Genomic DNA, 23549 nt, shown 5'->3' on the forward strand with positions numbered 1-23549 from the left:
CTTCAACTTTCCGACAGATGGCCTCACATTATCCTCAAGCACCCTCTGGTACAATGAAGAATTCATAGTGGATTCTATGATGGTGAGCTGCCCAGGCCCTGATGCAGCAAATCTGCCCCAAACCATAATATTTCTGCCACCATGCATTACAGTTGGTATAAGGATCTTGTCGTCAAATGTTGTCTTTGGTTTTCGCCAAACATGTCTTCTGGTACTGTGGCCAAATAGCTCTACCTATGACTCATCTGTCCAGAACACATTGTTCCAGAAGTGCTGGTCTTTGCCTAGGTGTTCATTGGCAAACTTTAGTCTTGCCCTGATGTTCTTTCTGGACAGCAAAGGTTTCCTCCTGGCACTCCTCCCATGTAGATCAAATTTGTGCAGCATCTTTCTAATGGTCGACTCGTGCACTTTGACATCAACAGTGGCAAGAGCTACCTGTAGGTCCCATGATGACATTCTGGGGTTCTTCCAGACTTCTTTCAGCATCTTGCGGTCTGCTCGGGCTGAACTTGCAAGGGCGGCCTGGCCTGAACAAGTTGGCAGTTGTTTGGAATCTTCTCCACTTGTCGATGATCTTCGGGACAGTCGAATGATTGATTTCAAATTGTTTTGGAGATCTTTTTAAATCCCTTCCCAGACTCGTAGGCATCTATAACCTTCTTTCTGAAGGCCTCAGAGAGCTCTTTTGATCTAGGCATGGTGACGCCGCACACTTCAACAACAAAGAACAAACCAAACTAAATGTCTGAGGTTTAAATAAGACAGGTTCCTCCAAGATCCTCTCTAATGATGTTCTAATCATTTGCACCTGAGCTGGTGCACCTGATTCTAATTTTAGGTATTTGAAGTCGTGAAAAATGTAGGGGTGTACTTACTTTTTCCACATGCGAAATTCGCATTTATGTTTATTTAAATTATGCAATCGACAACAAAATGTAAATGTTTCATGATATTTGTTGTATTATATCACCTTTATCTATCAATATTGTTGAAATGAAGATGAAATAGCTGTATGTTGATATATGTTGAAAAAGTCAAAACTTTACATGGGGTGTACTTACTTTTTCACGTGACTGTACATAAATATATTTATATTGTTACGGACCGCGGATAAGATGTTAATTTGCCGAGCGGATGGTGCCGCGGCCCGAAACGTTTTTACAATGACTAGACCCGATCCTGAAACGTTGGCCAAATCGTGCCACAGATATTCAATGAGGAAAAGACAAAGACGACACGGATGTGAAGAAGAAGAAGAAGAAGACAGAAGTACGAAATACTAATATAATTTATTTGTTATTTACAACCAAAAGAAACCAAGGAGAAGGAAGGATAATAAAATAATTTACAGAAGAAATCAAGGAGACACAGTGAAATGCTAGCTTATCTACACAGGCTTAACTTATACCCTGGACAGAACAAACAAAACAAACTCACGTACACAAAAGGATGGAAGGACAGGAATCGTTTGGAGGGATGAGCAGGTGGAATCACAGGGCACAGCGAGCAGGTCCACTCCGGGCGGGAAGCGAGGAGCTGGCAGCTCCTTGTATTCGGCTTTACACCACACACCGGCAGGGTCACTCGCTGCCCCGTCAGGGCTTCACACGGCTGGTTGAAGCGGCTCTCTGCAGAACTCTTTCTTTGCACTTCTGGACTTGGACTCCTCTGCCGTCTCTGGCGCACTTCTCCTTTCGCACTTGTGGACTTGGACTCCTCTGCCGTCTCTGGCGCACTTTTCCTTTCGCACTTCTTACTTCGCACTTCTGGACTTGGCCTCCTCTGCCATCTCTGGCGCACTTCTTCTCATCACTTGTTTCAAAGGCTTGCGCGTGCGCTTTTTATAACGCCCGCGGGCGATCAAGCCGCCGGCCTCTAGAACACGCCCAACGGTGAGCTCGCCTCGGCCCTGATTGGTCGGCACGGGCTCTCTGGCTCCGCCCTTGATGACGATGGGCGGGCACGCCCTGGATTCGGCGGCTCCTCCCCCTTCTTCTCCAAGCCTACCTCATGGCTAATGGAGTCGCGGTGAAAACCACTCAATAGCTGCGGCAAATGCAGTTGGCAGGAAAGGCTTTAGGAATGGGGCTTTGGGAATGAAAGGGGATCTATCTATTTGAATTCGGTGCAATGGAGTGTCAATTAATGGAAGACAAATCCTTAGCCTAATACACAGAATAAGGAAATAACTACCAACAAGCAGGAAATCTATTATTGGCTAACCGTGATTGTATATGACCTAACTACGGGACGCCCTTTGACCTTTATACACAACTGGAGGCAGGAGGGTCCACAATAAAGCAATAAAAAAACACAATAAAAAAACACAATCCTCATATCCACAACAATATATTTCTAGACTTTTCTAGAGTATTACTTGGTTCCTCCTAAGAACACAAGGGTAATCCACCATGCAAACGAGACTTTTTTTATTGAATGCCCCTTCTTTTCTATCAAATGCCCCTTCTTTTAGCATTTTCCACAAGCTATGGAATGACCCTTTTCTATTGGTTGGCATTTTCCACAAACCATTGAATATCCCTTCTTTTCTACTGTTTGGCATCTTCTACAAGCAATGGAATGTCCCTTCTTATCTAAAATTTGCCACATGGCACTTACCCCATGGCACATAAAGGGCCTTTTTTTACACCCCTGGCTTTTTTCCCCCAAAAAGTCTTTCATTTTCTATGGCCACTACAAGTGGCCATCACAACAACGAATGAAAAAAATACATGGAGACGTCACATACATCAATTAAGTTACACTAATTAAAAACCAACCTATTTCGTGCAGTCTGTATGGGGTCCTGCACGATACTGTAAAGTTTAAACCATCTCTCCCACTGTTCGCCATGAAATCATGTTTCAATTTTTTCCATTGAGCGGTTTGGGAGATATAGAGGTGTAACCTTTTTCCAAGATGGCGTCCATACCACCTATGACGTCATAATTATCAGCAAATAAATCTACAGGCAGAGGCGCTCCTACGGTAAAGTTTCATGTCAATGAGACCAACGGTTGCCGAGAAGATGAATTTTTAAAATGCAGACACAGCACACGTACACACCCGATTGCTTAACCCCGCTTTTCGCTCCGCGAGCGCAGGGTAACACATCTGACTACGCAGCTGTTCGACTTTGTCGTTTTTGGCACAAGTCTTTTACGAGCCGGGTGGCCAGGCATGACGTTCTACTGAGGCAGGAACTTTTGTGATCCGCCCACGGTGCCGGCGATAACTCGCATAATCTTCGCGAAAGACACCGTGGGGTTTTTAAGGTTGACCAACTAATGCTGGCAGGTTAACGTCCCTCCGACACACCTATTTCATTTGTTTATCCTGCATGCGAAACACCAAGGTGAGAGTTTAGAGCTGGCTCTGGGTTCGAACCAAGGATAGACAACTGAGGTGAGTACACTGTACACATACCTCTAGGCAAACCTGCCAGCACTTCTTGAATAGAGCTAGGTACTTCTTGATCATTTCAGAACCCGCCGTACAATAAATATTCCAAAGATTCGGCGGGAACAATAGTGGGGCTGCTTAACTGATGAATTGTGCCTTTTCCTTTAAAAGCATGAAACTTGGCACATGGCTAGAATACCCCAAAAGAAAGATTTTTAGTCCAGGGAGCATCTCCAATTTCACCCCATATGGCGGCCATCTTGAAATTCAATATGGCCATCATACAAGCCCTGTTTTGATGAATATCTCCATAATTAGAACAGATATCAAAATGGTTGAAGTGCCTATACCTACATTTTTAGGGTCTAGGAATCCAATGGTAACATAAAATATTAAGCAGTCAGATGAAAATATTAATTTTGCATAGTATCATGCATACTGGGAATGCATATAAATACTCTTAACAGGTTGGCATTCTTCAGTGATTAAAAGTGTCTATGACATTGCAGACTGTAACTGTGCCATCTTGTGGTTTTCTAGTCTTTGCTGCATTCTCCATCACATGCGCAGAGAGAAGTACAGGGAAGTGCAGCTTTCTTACACCAGCAACGACCAGTACATCCTTTTTTGCACCCACACTTAACAAGTTCATTGCAGATCTTTGCAGCCTCTGGAAGTGTTGTCCATATTGGTTTGAACTGGCCAGCAGACGTTTTTTGCCAACCCCATTCAGTGGGGCTTGGTAGATCAGGCTTAGCATGCAATGCTTGTCCCCAGCATAGTGCGCCTTGGTATACTGCCCGCTTTACGTGCTGCACAAGGGCATCATGTGTTGGTGGAATTGATTCCACAGGTCTGCCCTTCTTTGCAAACAGTTTCTTTCGTACAATGTTAATGTCAGTAGCAGTACTTGTGCGATCATACAACAGAATAACAAATCTCTCAATGACGTTCATGCAGGTTTCAGTTATCTCTGTGCTCTGGTGGCAAATTTCTGCTAGTACCTCTGTGAGCTCAGGGAATGATTCCCACACATTCCATGCAGTTACCTTTCCACGCCCATTAAACGCTGAAGAAGTGTCACACCCTGTTAGTGCATGAAACATGGGGAGGGCTTTAGATTTCTCAGGGCCAAGAGCTGTGGCTATATCATGTGCAGAGATAAATCGCATGTTCTTGCCTGTCCCAAATTGTAACCATATCATCACTGAAAGCTTCTGGGATGCTGTAACTGCAAGCACGACAACATCTGTGTCCACAGTTTGTATGAGGACCTTACTATGCCCTCTCTGTGTTGCATCAGCAGCATGTAGGAACATCCGACCATCTGCCTCTTCCTGAGTGCACAGGGAGAGTGATTCTAGATCAATGCGTGGTGGAGCAGTAAGAACCTCTGTATCAAGTGTGACAACCAGCTCCTTGCGCTGGTCTTCAAATGATTTAATTGTTTCATTGGAAAGGAAGCTGAAGAGTTCACGCTTGTTTTCATCAACTCGAAGAAAGTTCTGCCACTGTCCAGGAATTGCAACTGAGGTATCTACTCGTACGGCGAACCCCCTTGCCACGCTTTTCACGGGTCATGCTCTTAAGGCTGTCGGGTAGGTAACGGTCCCACACCAGATCAAGTCGGGTTGCAGATTTGTACTGTGAGAAAACAAATGGGATGAAGACCTTTTCGGCATATTCGCCAAATGTTTTGACTGTGCCAACATCGGGCTTTAGCTTTTGAACAATTACTGCCCCGTCAAGTATGACACATGTCACCTCTGGCATCTGTGTGCTTGATGGTGAAAGTTCTTCTAAGCAGTCCAAAAGGTCGCTCTTTGTACCAGGTCGAAGCTTCCCATCCTTGGACAGAGATGGAGGGAAAGATTGATTTTCATGACGGAAAAATTCATCCAGGTTTCCCTCGCGGGTTTGACAGGCAATATAGAGGCGAGAAAACAGTTGAACATCACTCTTCAATGAGGCTACCTTGTGTTTATCTGTCAGCTGGTCTGTTACTGATGAGCTGCCAAACAGAGGTAACTTTTTGCGCGGGACGACATCATTCAAAGGCTTTGAGCGTTCAATCAGCCTCTCTTGCACAAATGACTCCAGAGCCTCCTTTCCCACTTTCTGCACGTCTTTCACACTTTGTACGACTGATGCACTTGCTACATCCTTTGTGTCAAGGACCAAAAGGTCAGCGGTTTCTTCAAGAAATGGATTACCTAGCTCCTCGATAACTGATACAAGTGATCTGACATGTTTGTCAAAGGTCATCTGGGTGCTTTTATTCTGATCATGATGCAGTGATGGCGCTTTGCTTTCATGTTGCTCCTGTGCAGTCTCAAACTCATCAATCACCCTTGAGACCTCTGGACCTGCAACCATCCATCTTTGCAGAGCATGGGCATTGTCCAGCAGACCCACAGCTCCTCCATCTCCCTTGATACGTGCATTGTTCTGTTCATGTGCATGATCTGTAGCAATTGAAGAAAATTTGCGTTGGGTCTTTTGTACCGTGAACATGCCAGCTCAGAAATTATCCAGAACTTTAGGGTGTGTCTTGTGCAAGTCCATCATATCACGCAAATGGACTGTGACCCATCTTGCATAGTGCGTATGGTCAAGAGCAAAGAACCACGGAAGAAGCTCCCATAAAGCATCTAAGTACATTTCAAAGTCAGCCTCCCTCAATGAGCGCACAAAGGTCAGAATGCTGTTCTCCAATGCCATCGTGAGACTCCAGTATTGGAACTGTGGGTGTTCCTTAGTCATTTTGCCACACCAATCAGTAAATGAAAGTTTCGTCTCAGCTTCTATTGCATAGTCATTGTATGCCCGATGCTGCAGTATGTGCAAGGCTGCAGCTGTCACCTGATGGGCATTGCGCAAGCGTGAAACATGTGCAGCTCGCAGGAAAGAATCTGCACTTCCCGCTGAGGCAATATTGGCTTGCACCAATGCTTCTACCCAGCCGCTTCCAGATAACCAGTCACCCGATGTCTTCAGTGCAGTCATTTCAAAGTGCAATCCTCCGAATAGCAGAACAAATCTGTCCTCTCCATATTGCTCATGCCATTTCCATTGAATCTGTTTTGCAATTGCAAATAATGGTTGATCAAGGGCAATGACAGGAGTCTGTCCTGGATTTAGATGTTGCACGGCACTCCCAATGACATCCATGGAGTGTTTTATCATGGCCACAGTGTGTGCACTTTCATGAAACAGCGGCATTAGAGCCGTTACAGATGTTGGTCGAGTTGACCGAGACAGGTTGTGAGCATGGTATGCAGGTATGCCAGGTATGCAGGTATGCAGGTATGCAGGCATGGTATGCCATATACTATTGAATATTTTATGTTGCCATTGGATTCCTAGACCCTAAAAATGTAGGTATAGGCACTTCAACCATTTTGATATCTGTTCTAATTATGGAGATATTCATCAAAATAGGTCTTGTATGACGGCCATCTTGGATTTCAAGATGGCCGCCATATGGGGTGAAATTGGGGATGCCCCCTGGACTAAAAATCTTTCTTTTCGGGTATTCTAGCCATGTGCCAAGTTTCATGCTTTTAAGGGAAAAGGCACAATCGATCCGAATTTTTTAGCTAAGCCGCCCAGCTACAACCCAATATCCAGACCTGTCTCCCTGGACGATGACAATGACGATGACAATGACGATGACAATGACCACAGGCACACAAGGTAGCGTGATCAAGAAAAAAAAACCAAGTAACAGATTATTTATACGGACACACACCCACCCGAAACACGCATACATGCACAACATCCTCTCATCAATTCAGCATTTCCTGCTTCCCGACCTGCGTGCCCACCTGTATGCCTACCTGCATGCTGCCGAACCAAACGAAGCGATTCAAAAATGCACGACTTTGTACAAATTCCCAACTGAGCCCCGTAACAAACTATACTGCACGAGTCGGCTTAATATGTGACTTTTAAAATTGCAACTAAGACAATTTACTTCATTTTACAGTTCGCAGGATGAACCTGATCAATACGCCGATAAACTCGGTTAAACGAGCGCTCTGTTTTTCTACTTCCTGTATTCGTCAAAATGTATAATATAAACGCTTTGCTGTCGCAAACTCTGCAATTTAATCAAACAGAATAAAAATTTTTCACAATTATTCAAACGACTGAACACACTCACCGTACTGAAACAAACCAGGTAAAACAACGGACAAAGCAATGGTGTTACTGATGGTAACTATTACGCCATGGCTTCAATAAAGTGCACAAGGATGAGGAGGACGTTGAGAAGTGTGTGGTATTATCTGGCGTGTGGCGTCTGCCATCTGCATTAGATCATAGATGGGGGTCCTGAGTTTGAGCCCCTCCTGAGTTTGAACTCAAGACCTTAGGATCCCAAGCCCGCCACCCTAACCATTACGCCAACAGCAGGTACAAGACTTTGAGACACCAGCATGTGAAACATCCAAAAAACACACCGATAACATTATTTATCAATCAATTTTAATGCCATGTCTGTGAGAAAAGCAGAGGAATTAAATAATTGGACATTCTCAAGCATGAACTACTAATAGCCATGTTTCGAGGCTCTTTAACGTGAGGAAAGGAACTGGTCATGAAGTCAGGAAACGGTATCAAACCACTGGAGCAACAAGAGAAATAGCAAGAAGTGAGTCCCAGGATAACGACTCCCACTTAGGACCGACATATTCACATGACCCATCGACACAATTGGTTTCAAACTGCCCAGGGTACTGAAAACACACTCCCTGGGCCTCGATGCAGTGATTGCTACCAAAGGTGGAAGTACCCGGTATTGAGATTGTTACTTCCACATTGGATCCCCATGTGAATACATTTGTCACGAATCCCATGATGCAACACGACGGGCTTAGGTCACAATGAAATGGCCAGGTAAATATTCAACATTTTTCTCTGTCAGATATTTGCATTTCATATGTGTCCCATGAAAGTCTTTCATGAATTAATTTACATTAATAAATCAATCAACAACAATCATGTGTTGTTTTTTTTTATGGCAGAGAGTATATGTATATATCTATATGCATAATATATGGGAATACATCAATACATATACATATTTATCAGGAAAAGAATGAAGACAGCAGGCTTTGAAGTAGAATATCAATCTATGTGCACCATCAGCTGCAAGGACGTGTAACAACAGGATGAACGAGCAGGTGTGGTTTGTTCCATACTAAGCTTGGGGTGCACAGGGGAGTACACGTGAGGAAATGGGGAGGATTTCAGCAATCCAAATCCAGGAACACCAAGGAGCCTTAAATATTAGTTTCCCAAATCATTCCAAAGACACGCACTGAAGTTGGGCCATGTTAGATCCTGCACTCAACGCCAAACGAGTAGAGACATCTTAACTCAAAGTTGAAGTCATTTAGCAAAGTATAGAGATGGACTCGAGTGAGGCCGGACCCGACAACCTGAGCTCGATTTTTATGCCTCCGCCAACAAAGTCGCCGGAAGCATTATGTTTTCGGGTTGTCCGTCCTTCCGTACGGGCTAAACTTCGTTTTTCTCAGCAACCATATGTCTGATTGAGACAAAACTTTCAGGGTAGGAGTGACACCCATGCAGTATGTTTTTATGATAATTGTGACGTCATAGGTTACGTGGTATGGCAGCCATCTTGGATTGAACGCAAATAATCCAGACTTCTGACAATCCAGACTTGATCTGCTTAACAGAGACTTTCCTCCTTCAAGATGTCTCTGATTCCTTAATATCTCTTCCTGGTTACTCCCTCCTCCGGTATGATAGACCTGAGCCTCGTACTGGTGGTGGGGTGGCTATCTTTATCAAAAACTCTCTTCCTCACTCTCCTTGCACTCCCCTCTCTCCTCCTCACCCCCAGGAGTACCTCTGGCTACGGCTTCCTCTTCGCTCCCACCTTTTGTTCATATGTGTTCTGAACCGTCCTCCAAACAGTGATGACTCCATTTACATTTCACTGTCTGACAACATGGACCAACTTCTATCCACTCATCCCAACTCTCTCTTCCTCATATGTGGTGACTTCAACTGTCATCATGCCAGCTGGTTGGGTGTGGGTTCCTCACTCACCAGTCATGGCACCTCAGCAAAGGACTTCTGTGACTCACTGGGATTGACCCAGTCTGTCAATTTCCCGACCCGGATCTCAGCCAATAGAGTATCTTCTCTTCTAGACTTGGTTATGACAAACTTCCCTGCTAATGTCTGCTGCTCTTCTTCTGCTCCAATCGGTTCTTCTGATCATGTGCTTGTCAAAGTGGACATCTCTCTGGCCATTCTCAGAGAGCCTCCTCAGCATCGACGAGTCTGGCATTTCACTCAGGCCGACTGGGACGGTCTTCAAGCAGCCACCAATCGTCTGGATTGGTCTCCCATCTCCACTGCCTCTGACATCAATTCTTCCTGGGAATTCTTCCAAAGCAAACTGCTCTCTCTCATGCACAGATTTATCCCATCTCGTCTTCAGTTGTCTCACCCTTCCTCCCGTCCATGGTACACTGAATCTGGTGGTGAGGCAGTTGCCCTGAAACAACTTGCCTTTGCGTCTTGGAAGGCTAATCCAACTGAAGGCAATCTCAGTTCCTTCCACCAAGCTCAGAACAAGTGTGTGTCTACCCTCAGGAGTGCCAGGAAGCACTATCTCTCCACACTCAAGAATGAACTCTCAAACCTGTCTCCTTCTTCCAAATCCTGGTGGCGACTGGTCAAATCCGTTTCTGTTGTTTGTTCCCCCTCCATCCCCTCCCTTACCTCAAATGGCCACACAGTTGACATCGCATGTGACAAAGCCGAATGCCTCAACTCTGTATTTGCCTCAAAATCTTTAGTCCCAAACCCATCTCTCTCTGTTCCCACCTTTCCCAATCGAACCCAACTGCTCCTGGACTCTGTGTCCTTCTCTCCTGACAAGGTGGAGGATTTTTTGTCTAACCTCGACTCTGATTCTGCAACTGGACCAGACGGCATCAGCCCACGGGTCCTAAAATCCTGTCTGCCACTCTATCTCACCCTCTCTCTGTTCTTTTCACCCTCTCTTTTGCTCAAGGTAATCTGCCAGCATCCTGGAAATCAGCCAACATCACCGCTTTACACAAAAAGGTGCAAAAACAGATCCTTGCAACTACAGACCAATCAGCCTGCTCCCAATTATCAGCAAAGTCATGGAATCCATCATTGCTTCGGATATGAAATCTTTCCTCTTCTCCAATGGCTTGATATCTGATCATCAATTTGGTTTCAGACCAGGTCACTCTACTCTGGACATGCTGCTTCTGCTGTCTCAACAATGGATGGAGGTCCTCAATGCCAAACAGGAAATCAGAGCTGTCTCCCTTGACATATCACGTGCCTTCGATACGGTCTGGCACCCAGCTCTGCTCACCAAACTCTCCTCTTATGGTATCCATGGAAATCTCCATGCATGGCTTGCGGACTTCCTCTCTGGTTTAGCAAACGTGTGGCCCTGAATGGATTTCTCTCATCTCTCCTTCCTGTTCAGGCTGGAGTTCCCCAAGGCAGTGTTCTGGGCCCTGTGCTTTTTCTGGTCTTTATCAATGATCTCTCCGACTCTCTGGAAAATCCTCTCTATCTCTTTGCTGATGACTCCACTCTCTGCCGCTCCATTCCTCTTCCCTCAGATCGGCAGTCTGCAGCCTCCTCACTCTCTGAAGACCTGGACAAAATCACAGACTGGTCAAACAAGTGGAACATTTCTTTCAATCCTGACAAATCTCACACTCTTACTTTGTCTCTCCGAAAAGATCGACTGGACAACCCTCCCATCTACTTTCTCAACAATCCTCTCCAAGAAGTTCTGTCGCTCAAGATTTTGGGTCTCACTATCTGCCATGATCTTTCTTGGGAAAACCACATTTCCAAGCTGGCCTCCAAAGCCAGTCGCCGACTGGGCATCCTCCGTCATGCGAAGTCCTTCCTCGGCACACCTGAGCTCCTCACCACATACAAGGCTTTCATCCGCAGCTCAATGGAATACTGTTCTCCCCTAAGAGACGGTGCTCCTGCCTCACACCTAACTCGGCTTCACGCTGTTGAAACCAAAGCTTTCAGAATCATTGGAATCTTCCGCGATGAAGCTATCTCTGAGGGCCTTTCACTCACTCACCGCAGGCAGGTCGGTGGTCTTTCTGTCTTCTACCGACTCCTCTCCGGCCTTGCTCCCCCAGCACTCTCTGTGCTCTGTCCCCCAAATATTCCTGCAGGTCGCACAAGATCTGCCAGCAACCCTCTGACGGTTAAACTGCCGAAATCTCGGCTCTCTGCTCACCTTCACTCTTTCATTCCTCTTTTCTCCTGCCTCTGGAACAAACTCCCACACTCCCTTCAATCCCACTCCTCCCTCCAGGTCTTTAAAACAGCTGTTCACCACCATCTCTTATCTTCCCCCATCCAAAACCTTGATCTTTTCTACCCCCGCTAATTCACCTCAGATCCACCTTGATTGAAATTCCAACTTCTTTCCTGGAAGTCCTGGCAGTGTCCATATGTTTTATACCTCTCCCACCCCCCCCACCCCCCTTCCCATGCCTCCCCTCCCCCCTTCCCATGCCTCCCCTCCCAAAGCCCTCTCACTCCCACAGATCTCTCGATGTCTCCATGTCTCTTGGTCCCTGCTCTCAAATGTTGTGTTTGTGTCCTTCCCATCTTGTCTACCGCTCCCGATGTTATATGTTTTATGTGTCGGTTTGTCTTTCTGTGTGATTAATGTTCGCTCTTTCACGAGCCTCGATCTTGTATACAAAAAAAAAAAAAAATTTTTTTTTCAGAAACCGCTGAATGGAAAAATTTGAAACTTGGCACATTGTCAAGTACTCCCAATGGGGACCAAAAGAATGATAATGATGACATCATAGGTGAAGTGGTATACCAGCCAAAAACTTTTAATCGAATGCCTTATCCTAAAAATCTGAAATTGCAATCACATGATCTATGACCCATTTGTATTGAAATATTAAATTTATGACATCGAAGGTCACATGGTTTGGCAGCCATATTGATTGAAGGAAAATATTAAATAATTATATCTCTGAAACCGCTCACCCTATCGATGCGAAATTCTACAATATCATCTAACAGCACTGTTGCATATAGTTTGAAAATGATTATGTCATAGGTCATGTGGTTTGGCAGCCATCTTGGATAGAAAGACGAATCTTATCTGATCAGGACGAAACTTCACAAACGTGATCCCCTACCCATACATGTGCAGTGATGGCATCTCCATGCTGTGGGACTATGCGGAGGCATATTGGCGACACAGTCGCATTGTTCTAGTTATAAATACATGGTCTAGGCTCGTGAAAGAGCTACAACACAAAACAGACAAGGTCACTGCATAGCAAAGGGAACAGCGGGAGACAGGGGAAACACCAACACCTGGGATTTTGAGCTCCATATATTTACTGACTCAAAAACCAAGACCAAAAACAAAGAGGAATCAGAGATCGCAGACCCTCGCCAAAACGTGTTTTTAGTGGTTTTTAAAGCATTTGTGTTGAAACAAATATGGCGGGCGAACCACGTGACCGATGACGTCATTACTATTTTTTTTCCAGAAATTTATCCCTCGATGACACTCAAGAAATTTCATCTCGATCAGATGAAGTTTTGTACTTGTCGAACCTATGACATCATCAATAACATATGTTATTCCCCATGGAGAGTTCTTTACAATGAGCCATGAGTAAGGGATAAATGGGGGTTCTGGGACACATGAAATTTAACATTGGAGCCAATGGGGAAAATTAAGGAAACTTATTGACTCACACCCCCTCTCTCATAAAATTACACCCCCTTTTCTCTCAGAAAATTGCGTCCACTTTTTACTAAGCTTTTTACTAAGTAGGGGATAAATGTTGTTGTGTTGGTTCTGGGACACATCCAATTTAACATTGGAGTCAATGGGGAATGGGCTAAAAAACTTAATAAAGCACCGTTTTTTCACCCTCTTTTTGCCAATCTACAAATATTAAATCCTTAATCGACCAAGTCAATGGGGAAAATTAACTCTCCCCATTTTTCATTATACTCATACAGAGACCCGACGAATATTAGTTTATGTTTTCTTTTAGGGAATAATTTAATTTTCTTTCAACACATCACCATCAAGTATATTAACAAACAATATGTTGGAACTTGGTTCTTGGTACAAGTATCTTTGTTGAGCAGAGATGAAATGATAGACCTCTTTTAATGTTCTTGTTTGAGCACCTCCCGATCCACATACCATTTTCAGATTGTAGTAAAAAAATTTCCCCTCAATCTCTTGACAACCATTAAAGTTTTCAGTCCACTCAACGATGTTGTGCCTTAGAGCCTCTAACTTATTCGTATTTAAATTTATTCGCTTATTTGTTTTATCTACTCTTACCCCAGTTATTTCTTCAATAATACTTATTTGATATTTCTCACATTCATGATGTTTTCCGTTTATATACCAAGGCTGTATATACCTCCACTCTTTAGTTTGGTTAATGCTTGTATCTATAATTTATATATTAGTAAAAATGGTGGCGGTAGCCCGTTAAAATCCCTAACCACCCTTTTTATCTTATCACATATATTTATCTTATCACTTATATATTTATCTTATCACTTATACTTATATATTTATCTTATCACTTATACTTATATATTTATCTTATCACTTATACATTTATCTTATCACTTATACTTATATATTTATCTTATCACTTATACATTTAGCTTATCACTTATACTTATATATTTATCTTATCACTTATACTTATATATTTATCTTATCACTTATACTTATATATTTATCTTATCACTTATACTTATATATTTATCTTATCACTTATACTTATATATTTATCTTATCACTTATACATTTATCTTATCACTTATACTTATATATTTATCTTATCACTTATACTTATATATTTATCTTATCACTTATACTTATATATTTATCTTATCACTTATACTTATATATTTATCTTATCACTTATACTTATATATTTGTCTTATCACTTATACATTTATCTTATCACTTATACTTATATATTTATCTTATCACTTATACTTATATATTTATCTTATCACTTATACATTTATCTTATCACTTATACGTATATATTTATCTTATCACTTATACTTATATATTTATCTTATCACTTATACTTATATATTTATCTTATCACTTATACTTATATATTTATCTTATCACTTATACATTTATCTAATCACTTATACTTATATATTTATCTTATCACTTATACTTACATATTTATCTTATCACTTATACATTTATCTTATCACTTATACTTATATATTTATCTTATCACTTATACATTTATCTTATCACTTATACTTATATATTTATCTTATCACTTATACTTATATATTTATCTTATCACTTATACTTATATATTTATCTTATCACTTATACTTATATATTTATCTTATCACTTATACTTATATATTTATCTTATCACTTATACATTTATCTTATCACTTATACTTATATATTTATCTTATCACTTATACTTATATATTTATCTTATCACTTATACTTTTATATTTATCTTATCACTTATACTTATATATTTATCTTATTACTTATATATTTATCTTATCACTTATACTTATATATTTATCTTATCACTTATACTTATATATTTATCTTATCACTTATACTTATATATTTGTCTTATCACTTATACTTATATATTTATCTTATCACTTATACTTATATATTTATCTTATCACTTATGTATTTATCTTATCACTTATACTTATATATTTATCTTATCACTTATACTTATATATTTATCTTATCACTTATACTTATATATTTATCTTATCACTTATACATTTATCTTATCACTTATACTTATATATTTATCTTATCACTTATACTTATATATTTATCTTATCAGTTATACTTATATATTTATCTTATCACTTATACTTATATATTTATCTTATCACTTATACTTATATATTTATCTTATCACTTATACATTTATCTTATCACTTATACTTATATATTTATCTTATCACTTATATATTTAGCTTATCACTTATACTTATATACTTATCTTATCACTTATACTTATATATTTATCTTATCACTTATACTTATATATTGTTGCGGATATGAGGACTGAATTTTTTTGATTGTGTTGTATTGTGGTAAATTGGTGATGAATATTGCTCGAGTCTACGCCTCCTGCCTCCGGAGCTGTGTAAAGGTCAAAAGGGTGTCCCATAATTAGTCCACAAGCATACACGTCAGCCAATCATAGAATACCCCTGTTCGATAGTTATATCTTATTCTGTGTTTTAGGGTAAGGCTGTGTCTCCCATTAATAGAAGTACTCCATTGCACCAAGTGAAAGAGATAGATTCCCTTCATTCCCATTCCCAAAACCTCCATTCCCCCTTTTCGTCGATTGGAAACTACCTCCGCTCCAATTGCCGCCATTGACCACGAGGCAGGGTTGGGGAAGAAAGGCGGGTCCCCACCTCATCATAGAGGGGAGGAGTGAGTCAGCCCCACTCAACCAACCACGAACAAGGGGTTGGACTTGGAGAGGGTGTGGAAAGAAACATCGAGGAGGTTCGCGAAGGTTGAGGGGTGGGGCCTATATAACCCGCAGGCAGGGCGTTCCCAAAGGAGAAGAGAGATGAGCCTTTACTGAGACGAGAGATGAGCTTTGACGGAGAAACTGCGAGAGAAGTCCAGGGTTGAACTGCAGCTCGAGCCACCGAAACTGCACTCACTGCAGCTCGAGCCACCGAAACTGCACTTGCTGCAGCTCGAGCCACTGAAACTGCATTTGCTGCAGCTGGAGCCACCGAAACTGCAGCCACAGCAGCGTGAGGCCTGGACGGCAGTGTGGAGCAGGGCCGCGAAGGAGAGGCGGCTGCCCACGAGTCGATCAGCTGCAGAACTAGTTGGACCTCCCTATCCCACAAGCCATCCATCTCCCGCCAGTCCTATCATCATTTCCCGCTTAAGTCTGTCCGTGTTTGTTCTGTCCCTGGGTTAATTAAGACTGTAGGTAAGCTGGCGTTGCACTGTGTATCTAATCTCGTCTGTAAATAAACGTGACTACTTTCTTCTTGATTATATGTGTAACTAATAAATCCACTTACTCTTCTGTACGTCTTCTTCCTCTTTGTATTCGGTCGCTTTAGAGTTTTCCCGATTGAATAGCGGTGGCACGATCCGGCCAAAGTTTGGGGCAAATCGGGTATTAATCAAGGAAGCACTGTTCGGTCGCGGTAATACCAACCGCTCGGTCAAAATAACATCTTTAACCGCGTCCGTAACAATATTTATCTTATCACTTATATATTTATCTTATCACTTATACATATATATTTATCTTATCACTTATACTTATATATTTATCTTATCACTTATCACTTATACATTTATCTTATCACTTATACTTATATATTTATCTTATCACTTATACATTTATCTTATCACTTATACTTATATATTTATCTTATCACTTATATATTTATCTTATCACTTATACTTATATACTTATCTTATCACTTATACTTATATATTTATCTTATCACTTATACTTATATATTGTTGCGGATATGAGGACTGTATTTTTTTGATTGTGTTGTATTGTGGTAAATTGGTGATGAATATTGCTTGAGTCTGCGCCTCCTGCCTCCGGAGCTGTGTAAAGGTCAAAAGGGCGTCCCATAATTAGTCCACAAGCATACACGTCAGCCAATCATAGAATACCCCTGTTCGATAGTTATATCTTATTCTGTGTTTTAGGGTAAGGCTGTGTCTCCCATTAATAGAAGTACTCCATTGCACCAAGTGAAAGAGATAGATTCCCTTCATTCCCATTCCCAAAACCTACATTCCCCCTTTTCGTCGATTGGAAACTACCTCCGCTCCAATTGCCGCCATTGACCACGAGGCAGGGTTGGGGAAGAAAGGCGGGTCCCCACCTCATCATAGAGGGGAGGAGTGAGTCAGCCCCACTCAACCAACCACGAACAAGGGGTTGGACTTGGAGAGGGTGTGGAAAGAAACATCGAGGAGGTTCGCGAAGGTTGAGGGGTGGGGCCTATATAACCCGCAGGCAGGGCGTTCCCAAAGGAGAAGAGAGATGAGCCTTTACCGAGACGAGAGATGAGCTTTGACGGAGAAACTGCGAGAGAAGTCCAGGGTTGAACTGCAGCTCGAGCCACCGAAACTGCACTCACTGCAGCTCGAGCCACCGAAACTGCACTTGCTGCAGCTCGAGCCACTGAAACTGCATTTGCTGCAGCTGGAGCCACCGAAACTGCAGCCACAGCAGCGTGAGGCCTGGATGGCAGTTTGGAGCAGGGCCGCGAAGGAGCGGCGGCTGCCCACGAGTCGATCAGCTGCAGAACTAGTTGGACCTCCCTATCCCGCAAGCCATCCATCTCCCGCCAGTCCTATCATCATTTCCCGCTTAAGTCTGTCCGTGTTTGTTCTGTCCCTGGGTTAATTAAGACTGTAGGTAAGCTGGCGTTGCACTGTGTATCTAATCTCGTCTGTAAATAAACGTGACTACTTTCTTCTTGATTATATGTGTAACTAATAAATCCACTTACTCTTCTGTACGTCTTCTTCCTCTTTGTATTCGGTCGCTTTAGAGTTTTCCCGATTGAATAGCGGTGGCACGATCCGGCCAAAGTTTGGGGCAAATCGGGTATTAATCAAGGAAGCACTGTTCGGTCGTGGTAATACCAACCGCTCAGTCAAAATAACATCTTTAACCGCGTCCGTAACAATATTTATCTTATCACTTATATATTTAGCTTATCACTTATACATATATATTTATCTTATCACTTATACTTATATATTTATCTTATCACTTATCACTTATACATTTATCTTATCACTTATACTTATATATTTATCTTATCACTTATACATTTATCTTATCACTTATATATTTATCTTATCACTTATACTTATATATTTATCTTATCACTTATACTTATATATTTATCTTATCACTTATACTTATATATTTATCTTATCACTTATACTTATATATTGTTGCGGATATGAGGACTGTATTTTTTTGATTGTGTTGTATTGTGGTAAATTGGTGATGAATATTGCTTGAGTCTGCGCCTCCTGCCTCCGGAGCTGTGTAAAGGTCAAAAGGGCGTCCCATAATTAGTCCACAAGCATACACGTCAGCCAATCATAGAATACCCCTGTTCGATAGTTATATCTTATTCTGTGTTTTAGGGTAAGGCTGTGTCTCCCATTAATAGAAGTACTCCATTGCACCAAGTGAAAGAGATAGATTCCCTTCATTCCCATTCCCAAAACCTCCATTCCCCCTTTTCGTCGATTGGAAACTACCTCCGCTCCAATTGCCGCCATTGACCACGAGGCAGGGTTGGGGAAGAAAGGCGGGTCCCCACCTCATCATAGAGGGGAGGAGTGAGTCAGCCCCACTCAACCAACCACGAACAAGGGGTTGGACTTGGAGAGGGTGTGGAAAGAAACATCGAGGAGGTTCGCGAAGGTTGAGGGGTGGGGCCTATATAACCCGCAGGCAGGGCGTTCCCAAAGGAGAAGAGAGATGAGCCTTTACCGAGACGAGAGATGAGCTTTGACGGAGAAACTGCGAGAGAAGTCCAGGGTTGAACTGCAGCTCGAGCCACCGAAACTGCACTCACTGCAGCTCGAGCCACCGAAACTGCACTTGCTGCAGCTCGAGCCACTGAAACTGCATTTGCTGCAGCTGGAGCCACCGAAACTGCAGCCACAGCAGCGTGAGGCCTGGATGGCAGTTTGGAGCAGGGCCGCGAAGGAGCGGCGGCTGCCCACGAGTCGATCAGCTGCAGAACTAGTTGGACCTCCCTATCCCGCAAGCCATCCATCTCCCGCCAGTCCTATCATCATTTCCCGCTTAAGTCTGTCCGTGTTTGTTCTGTCCCTGGGTTAATTAAGACTGTAGGTAAGCTGGCGTTGCACTGTGTATCTAATCTCGTCTGTAAATAAACGTGACTACTTTCTTCTTGATTATATGTGTAACTAATAAATCCACTTACTCTTCTGTACGTCTTCTTCCTCTTTGTATTCGGTCGCTTTAGAGTTTTCCCGATTGAATAGCGGTGGCACGATCCGGCCAAAGTTTGGGGCAAATCGGGTATTAATCAAGGAAGCACTGTTCGGTCGCGGTAATACCAACCGCTCAGTCAAAATAACATCTTTAACCGCGTCCGTAACAATATTTATCTTATCACTTATATATTTAGCTTATCACTTATACATATATATTTATCTTATCACTTATACTTATATATTTATCTTATCACTTATCACTTATACATTTATCTTATCACTTATACTTATATATTTATCTTATCACTTATACATTTATCTTATCACTTATACATTTATCTTATCACTTATACTTATATATTTATCTTATCACTTATACTTATATATTTATCTTATCACTTATACTTATATATTTATCTTATCACTTATACTTATATATTTATCTTTTCACTTATACTTATATATTTATCTTATCACTTATACTTATATATTTATCTTATCACTTATACTTATATATTTATCTTATCACTTATACTTATATATTTATCTTATCACTTATACTTATATATTTATCTTATCACTTATAGTTATATATTTATCTTATCACTTATAATATTGTTGCGAATATGGAATTTGACCTCCATATCCGCTTGTAAATATTCCCCTATCTTCTCCGATACTCCCCAACTCTCCCCTTACCCCATTCCCTAGTCCCATTGTCTGTAAACAACACCCATTAGAGCCGATCTTCCCCTTCATTCCCCCATTAAATGTCGTGCCCAGGTCCCCCGCACCACACGTAGACAATTATAGGACATCTTGCTAGTTATTCTTAATCTATGTCAGTTAAGGACTTGTTTCCATTAATTATGACTCTTCGTTGCACCAGAATGTGATTATATGGCACCTGTTAGGAAGTTTAGGACCTCCCCATACCTCTCCGCATCTCTTCCCCATGAAGAAGCGCCAACTACAACAACAACAACAAAAGAGGGGGGCGGCGCGGTGACGGCATGGGGAGTGGGCGTCCTCCTTCCGGCTCGGTTAGCCACCATTGACCACGCGCTCCACGGGGTTACCACGAAGGGGCTCCCTGTCGGCCCCTCGTCAAGGGCGGAGCCGGTAACCCCCGCACCCAATGAGAAGCCATGGGCCGATGCCATCTGGGGCGGCGCTAACGAGCCGAGGGCGTGTCACTCCCCGCCGGATATACGCGGCCCCGCGCCGGATGTGACGAGAGATGCGCCCCGAGCTTGGAAGGAAAAGACGCCACCCTCCCGAGCGCTGAGCGACCTCCCCAGCTTGAGACCAAAGTCGCGACCCACAAGCGCTGTGATACCTTCACGCATCTCTGGACACCACCGTACGTGATCCTGCCCTGAGCACCGGTGCACCTGGAGCGATCGCTACCCGCTTTCCTGGCCATCAAACCCCGTGTGAGTGAGCCTTGTCCCGCGTTTACCTGTCGTCTGTCCGGGGATAATATAAGTGTGTTTAAGTGCCCACCTTCCTATGTTTCCCTCTTGTCCCTGTAATCTAAACCTTCCGCAATTGTAATAACAACCTTTGAGAACCGAAACCCTGGTGTCGTATTGTGTCATTATAACCCAGCCGGGTGTCTTCTCTTTCCTATTGAGCCAGCGTAGCGCGATTAGTCAACATTCGGCCACAATCGGGTAACTTGTACGGATACGGCGGCCATCCCGCTCGGCCCACCATACCATCAAAGTCGTATCTGTAACAATTGGTGTCGAGGAGTGGAATTCGAACCCGGGACTAAATTAGTTAGGCCCAAATTTTGGGAGGGAAAATCGATTCGGAGCGCGTTTCCCGCGCGAAATTATAACGGCGAAATTTCAATTTGTTTTACGAAAATAAAAAAATAAAAACCGAATTTTGAAAGTCGCGCTATGGCGGATCAAGACGGCTGGGGTCCGGTAAAGGAGAGTGAGGTAGGGTCGATCCAGGACCAAATTGAGGGACAGGAGGAGAGCGAAGCAGTGAGGGCGGCAGGTTCGCAAAATAGCGCCGTCACGCACGAAGTAGCGGGCGCGCAAAAAGGCGCCTCGCACGAGCGTGCGGTAGCCGAGCCGGCTGTATCAGCGGGCTTTAACATGCAGCCGATTGACATGCAGGCCCTCATTGCGCAGTTACAGGCAGCTGTACAGATGAGTATGGGGAGCCAAATTGAGCGATTGGGTGAGCGGTTGGGGAACCGGATGGATGCTCAGGGTGAGCGATTGGAGGGCCAAATGGGGGTAATGAGGGACGAAGCGAGGGGTACCGGTGAGAAGTTAGACAATAATTTTGAGGAGTTAGACAAGAAAATTGGGAAGTTAGACAATAATTTTGAGGGGTTAGACAACGGGATAAAAGAAGTGAAAAATGGGTTAGAGGGGTTAGAAAACAGTATGGAAGGCAAATTGAGGGACATGAGGGACCAAGCGGAAAGGGAAGTTAAACAAATGGAGCAGCAGATAGAGGGGGTCAGAATGGGGGTAGAAACCAAACTGGATGCTCACAGGGAGGAAATGGAGCAGATGAGGGTGGCATCTGGGCAGGAGATGCAAGTGATGGGAGAGGAGATCAGAAGAGGAGTGAGTGAGGAGGTCGGAGGAGTGCGCGAGGAGGTGAGGCACTGTAAGGAGCGCATGGAGAAAGAGGTGAGGAAGGGGACTGTAAAATTGCAAGGTGGTATAGAGGAGTTGACGCTGGGAGTAGAACAACTGACAGTGGGACAAAAGGAGTTGGGGGACCAGGTAAAGAAGAACACAGCGGTAATAGAGGGTTTAAAATCGACACAGAAGGAGATGAAAAAGGACGTAGGGGTAATTAAAAAAGAGTGTCAGACGGTACATGAGGACCTGACGAGGAAAATGGACAAGGTGGTAGAGGTAATGGAGGTTAAAGAGCGGGAGGTGCGGGAGCACATAGAAAAAAATAAAGTGGAGTTAGAGGAAGAACTTAAAGGGGCGCACGAAGAGATGAAGGAGATGAAGCAAAAATTAGAAGAAGTGGAAGAAGGGGTGAGCGAAATTAAGAAGCGACGGAGAGAGGATAAGAAAGAGATAAAGGAGGAAGTAAAAGAATTGGTCCAAAGTCTGTGTTTGGATCGTGATGATGTGCTCATTAACCGGATGAGGGATTCGCAGGTGATGGAGGAGAAGCGAAGAGGAAGAGGACCCGGTGTAAGTGGTGACCAATATGGTCGTGCGTATGATGCGCCAGGGGATTTAAGAAGCTTGGGGGTCGAGATAGACCCGGGTGTTCGTGAGAGGCCGTTGGTGAAGTGTGCGACAGGTCTGGTGTGCGAAAAAGGAGGTGTGCGAGAAAGTCCGACTCTGGGGTGTGTGAGGAAAAAGTGCGTGCCAAGGAGTGAGTGTGCTGGCGAGAGTGAGCCGGTCGTAGCGCGTGTGCGAGGGGGCACATGGAAGCGCGGTGTGGTGAGTGTTACAGAGGATGTGACGGGAGAGTGTGCGCGAGGAAGGTGTGTGACGGACAGGTGCATGGGGAAAGAGTGCGCTGTCAAAGGCAAGGAAGAATGCACACCTGTGGTGAGTATTACAGAGGGTGTGACGGGAGAGTGTGCGCGAGGAAGGTGTGTGACGGACAGGTGCATGGGGAAAGAGTGCGCTGTCAAAGGCAAGGAAGAATGCACAGCTGTGGTGAGTGTTACAGAGGGTGTAACGGGAGAGTGTGCGCGAGAAAGGTGTGTGACGGACAGGTGCATGAGGAAAGAGTGTGCTGTCAAGAGTAAGGGTGAGTGCGCTGTCAGGAATGGAGGTGAAAGTAGTGAGAGTGACATGGAGCGTGAGTTAGTTGTGACAGGTGAGCGAGGATGTACACCTGGGATGGAAGGATGCACACCTGGAATGGTAGAGCGTGAGTGGGAATGCACGCTGGAGTTGGTGGTGAGGCACGTGGTTGGGTGTGCGAATGAGAGCACACCTGTGATTGTCACAGAGGAGGTGACCGAGGAGGGGGCGCGAAGAGGTGTATTGGTGAGGTGTGCTACCAACGAGTGTGTGCCAAAGTGTTCGGTGGTCAG

The 23549-nt window shown here is 43.5% G+C and overlaps 1 protein-coding gene across 5 annotated transcripts in view; it reads right to left on the reverse strand.

Annotated features, from left to right (window-relative positions):
• MED8 (mediator complex subunit 8) overlaps positions 1 to 23549 on the reverse strand; it is a 313799-nt gene that overhangs the window by 45084 nt on the left and 245166 nt on the right. Inside the window, exon 1 of one of the 5 annotated variants that reach the window (XM_068111754.2) lies at positions 7245 to 7485. The exons of 3 other annotated variants lie outside the window; for them this stretch is intronic. In XM_068111754.2, the coding sequence (XP_067967855.1) occupies positions 7245 to 7250 (6 nt within the window). In that variant the 5' untranslated portion in view covers positions 7251 to 7485. Of the gene's footprint in view, positions 1 to 7232; positions 7486 to 23549 lie in introns of those variants that run through there. One more of the 5 variants, XM_068111753.2, reaches the window with a different exon arrangement.

The sequence above is a fragment of the Myxine glutinosa genome, chromosome 1, assembly GCF_964187855.1.
Source record: "Myxine glutinosa chromosome 1, kmMyxGlut1.1, whole genome shotgun sequence".
In the NCBI taxonomy this organism is placed as follows: domain Eukaryota; kingdom Metazoa; phylum Chordata; class Myxini; order Myxiniformes; family Myxinidae; genus Myxine; species Myxine glutinosa.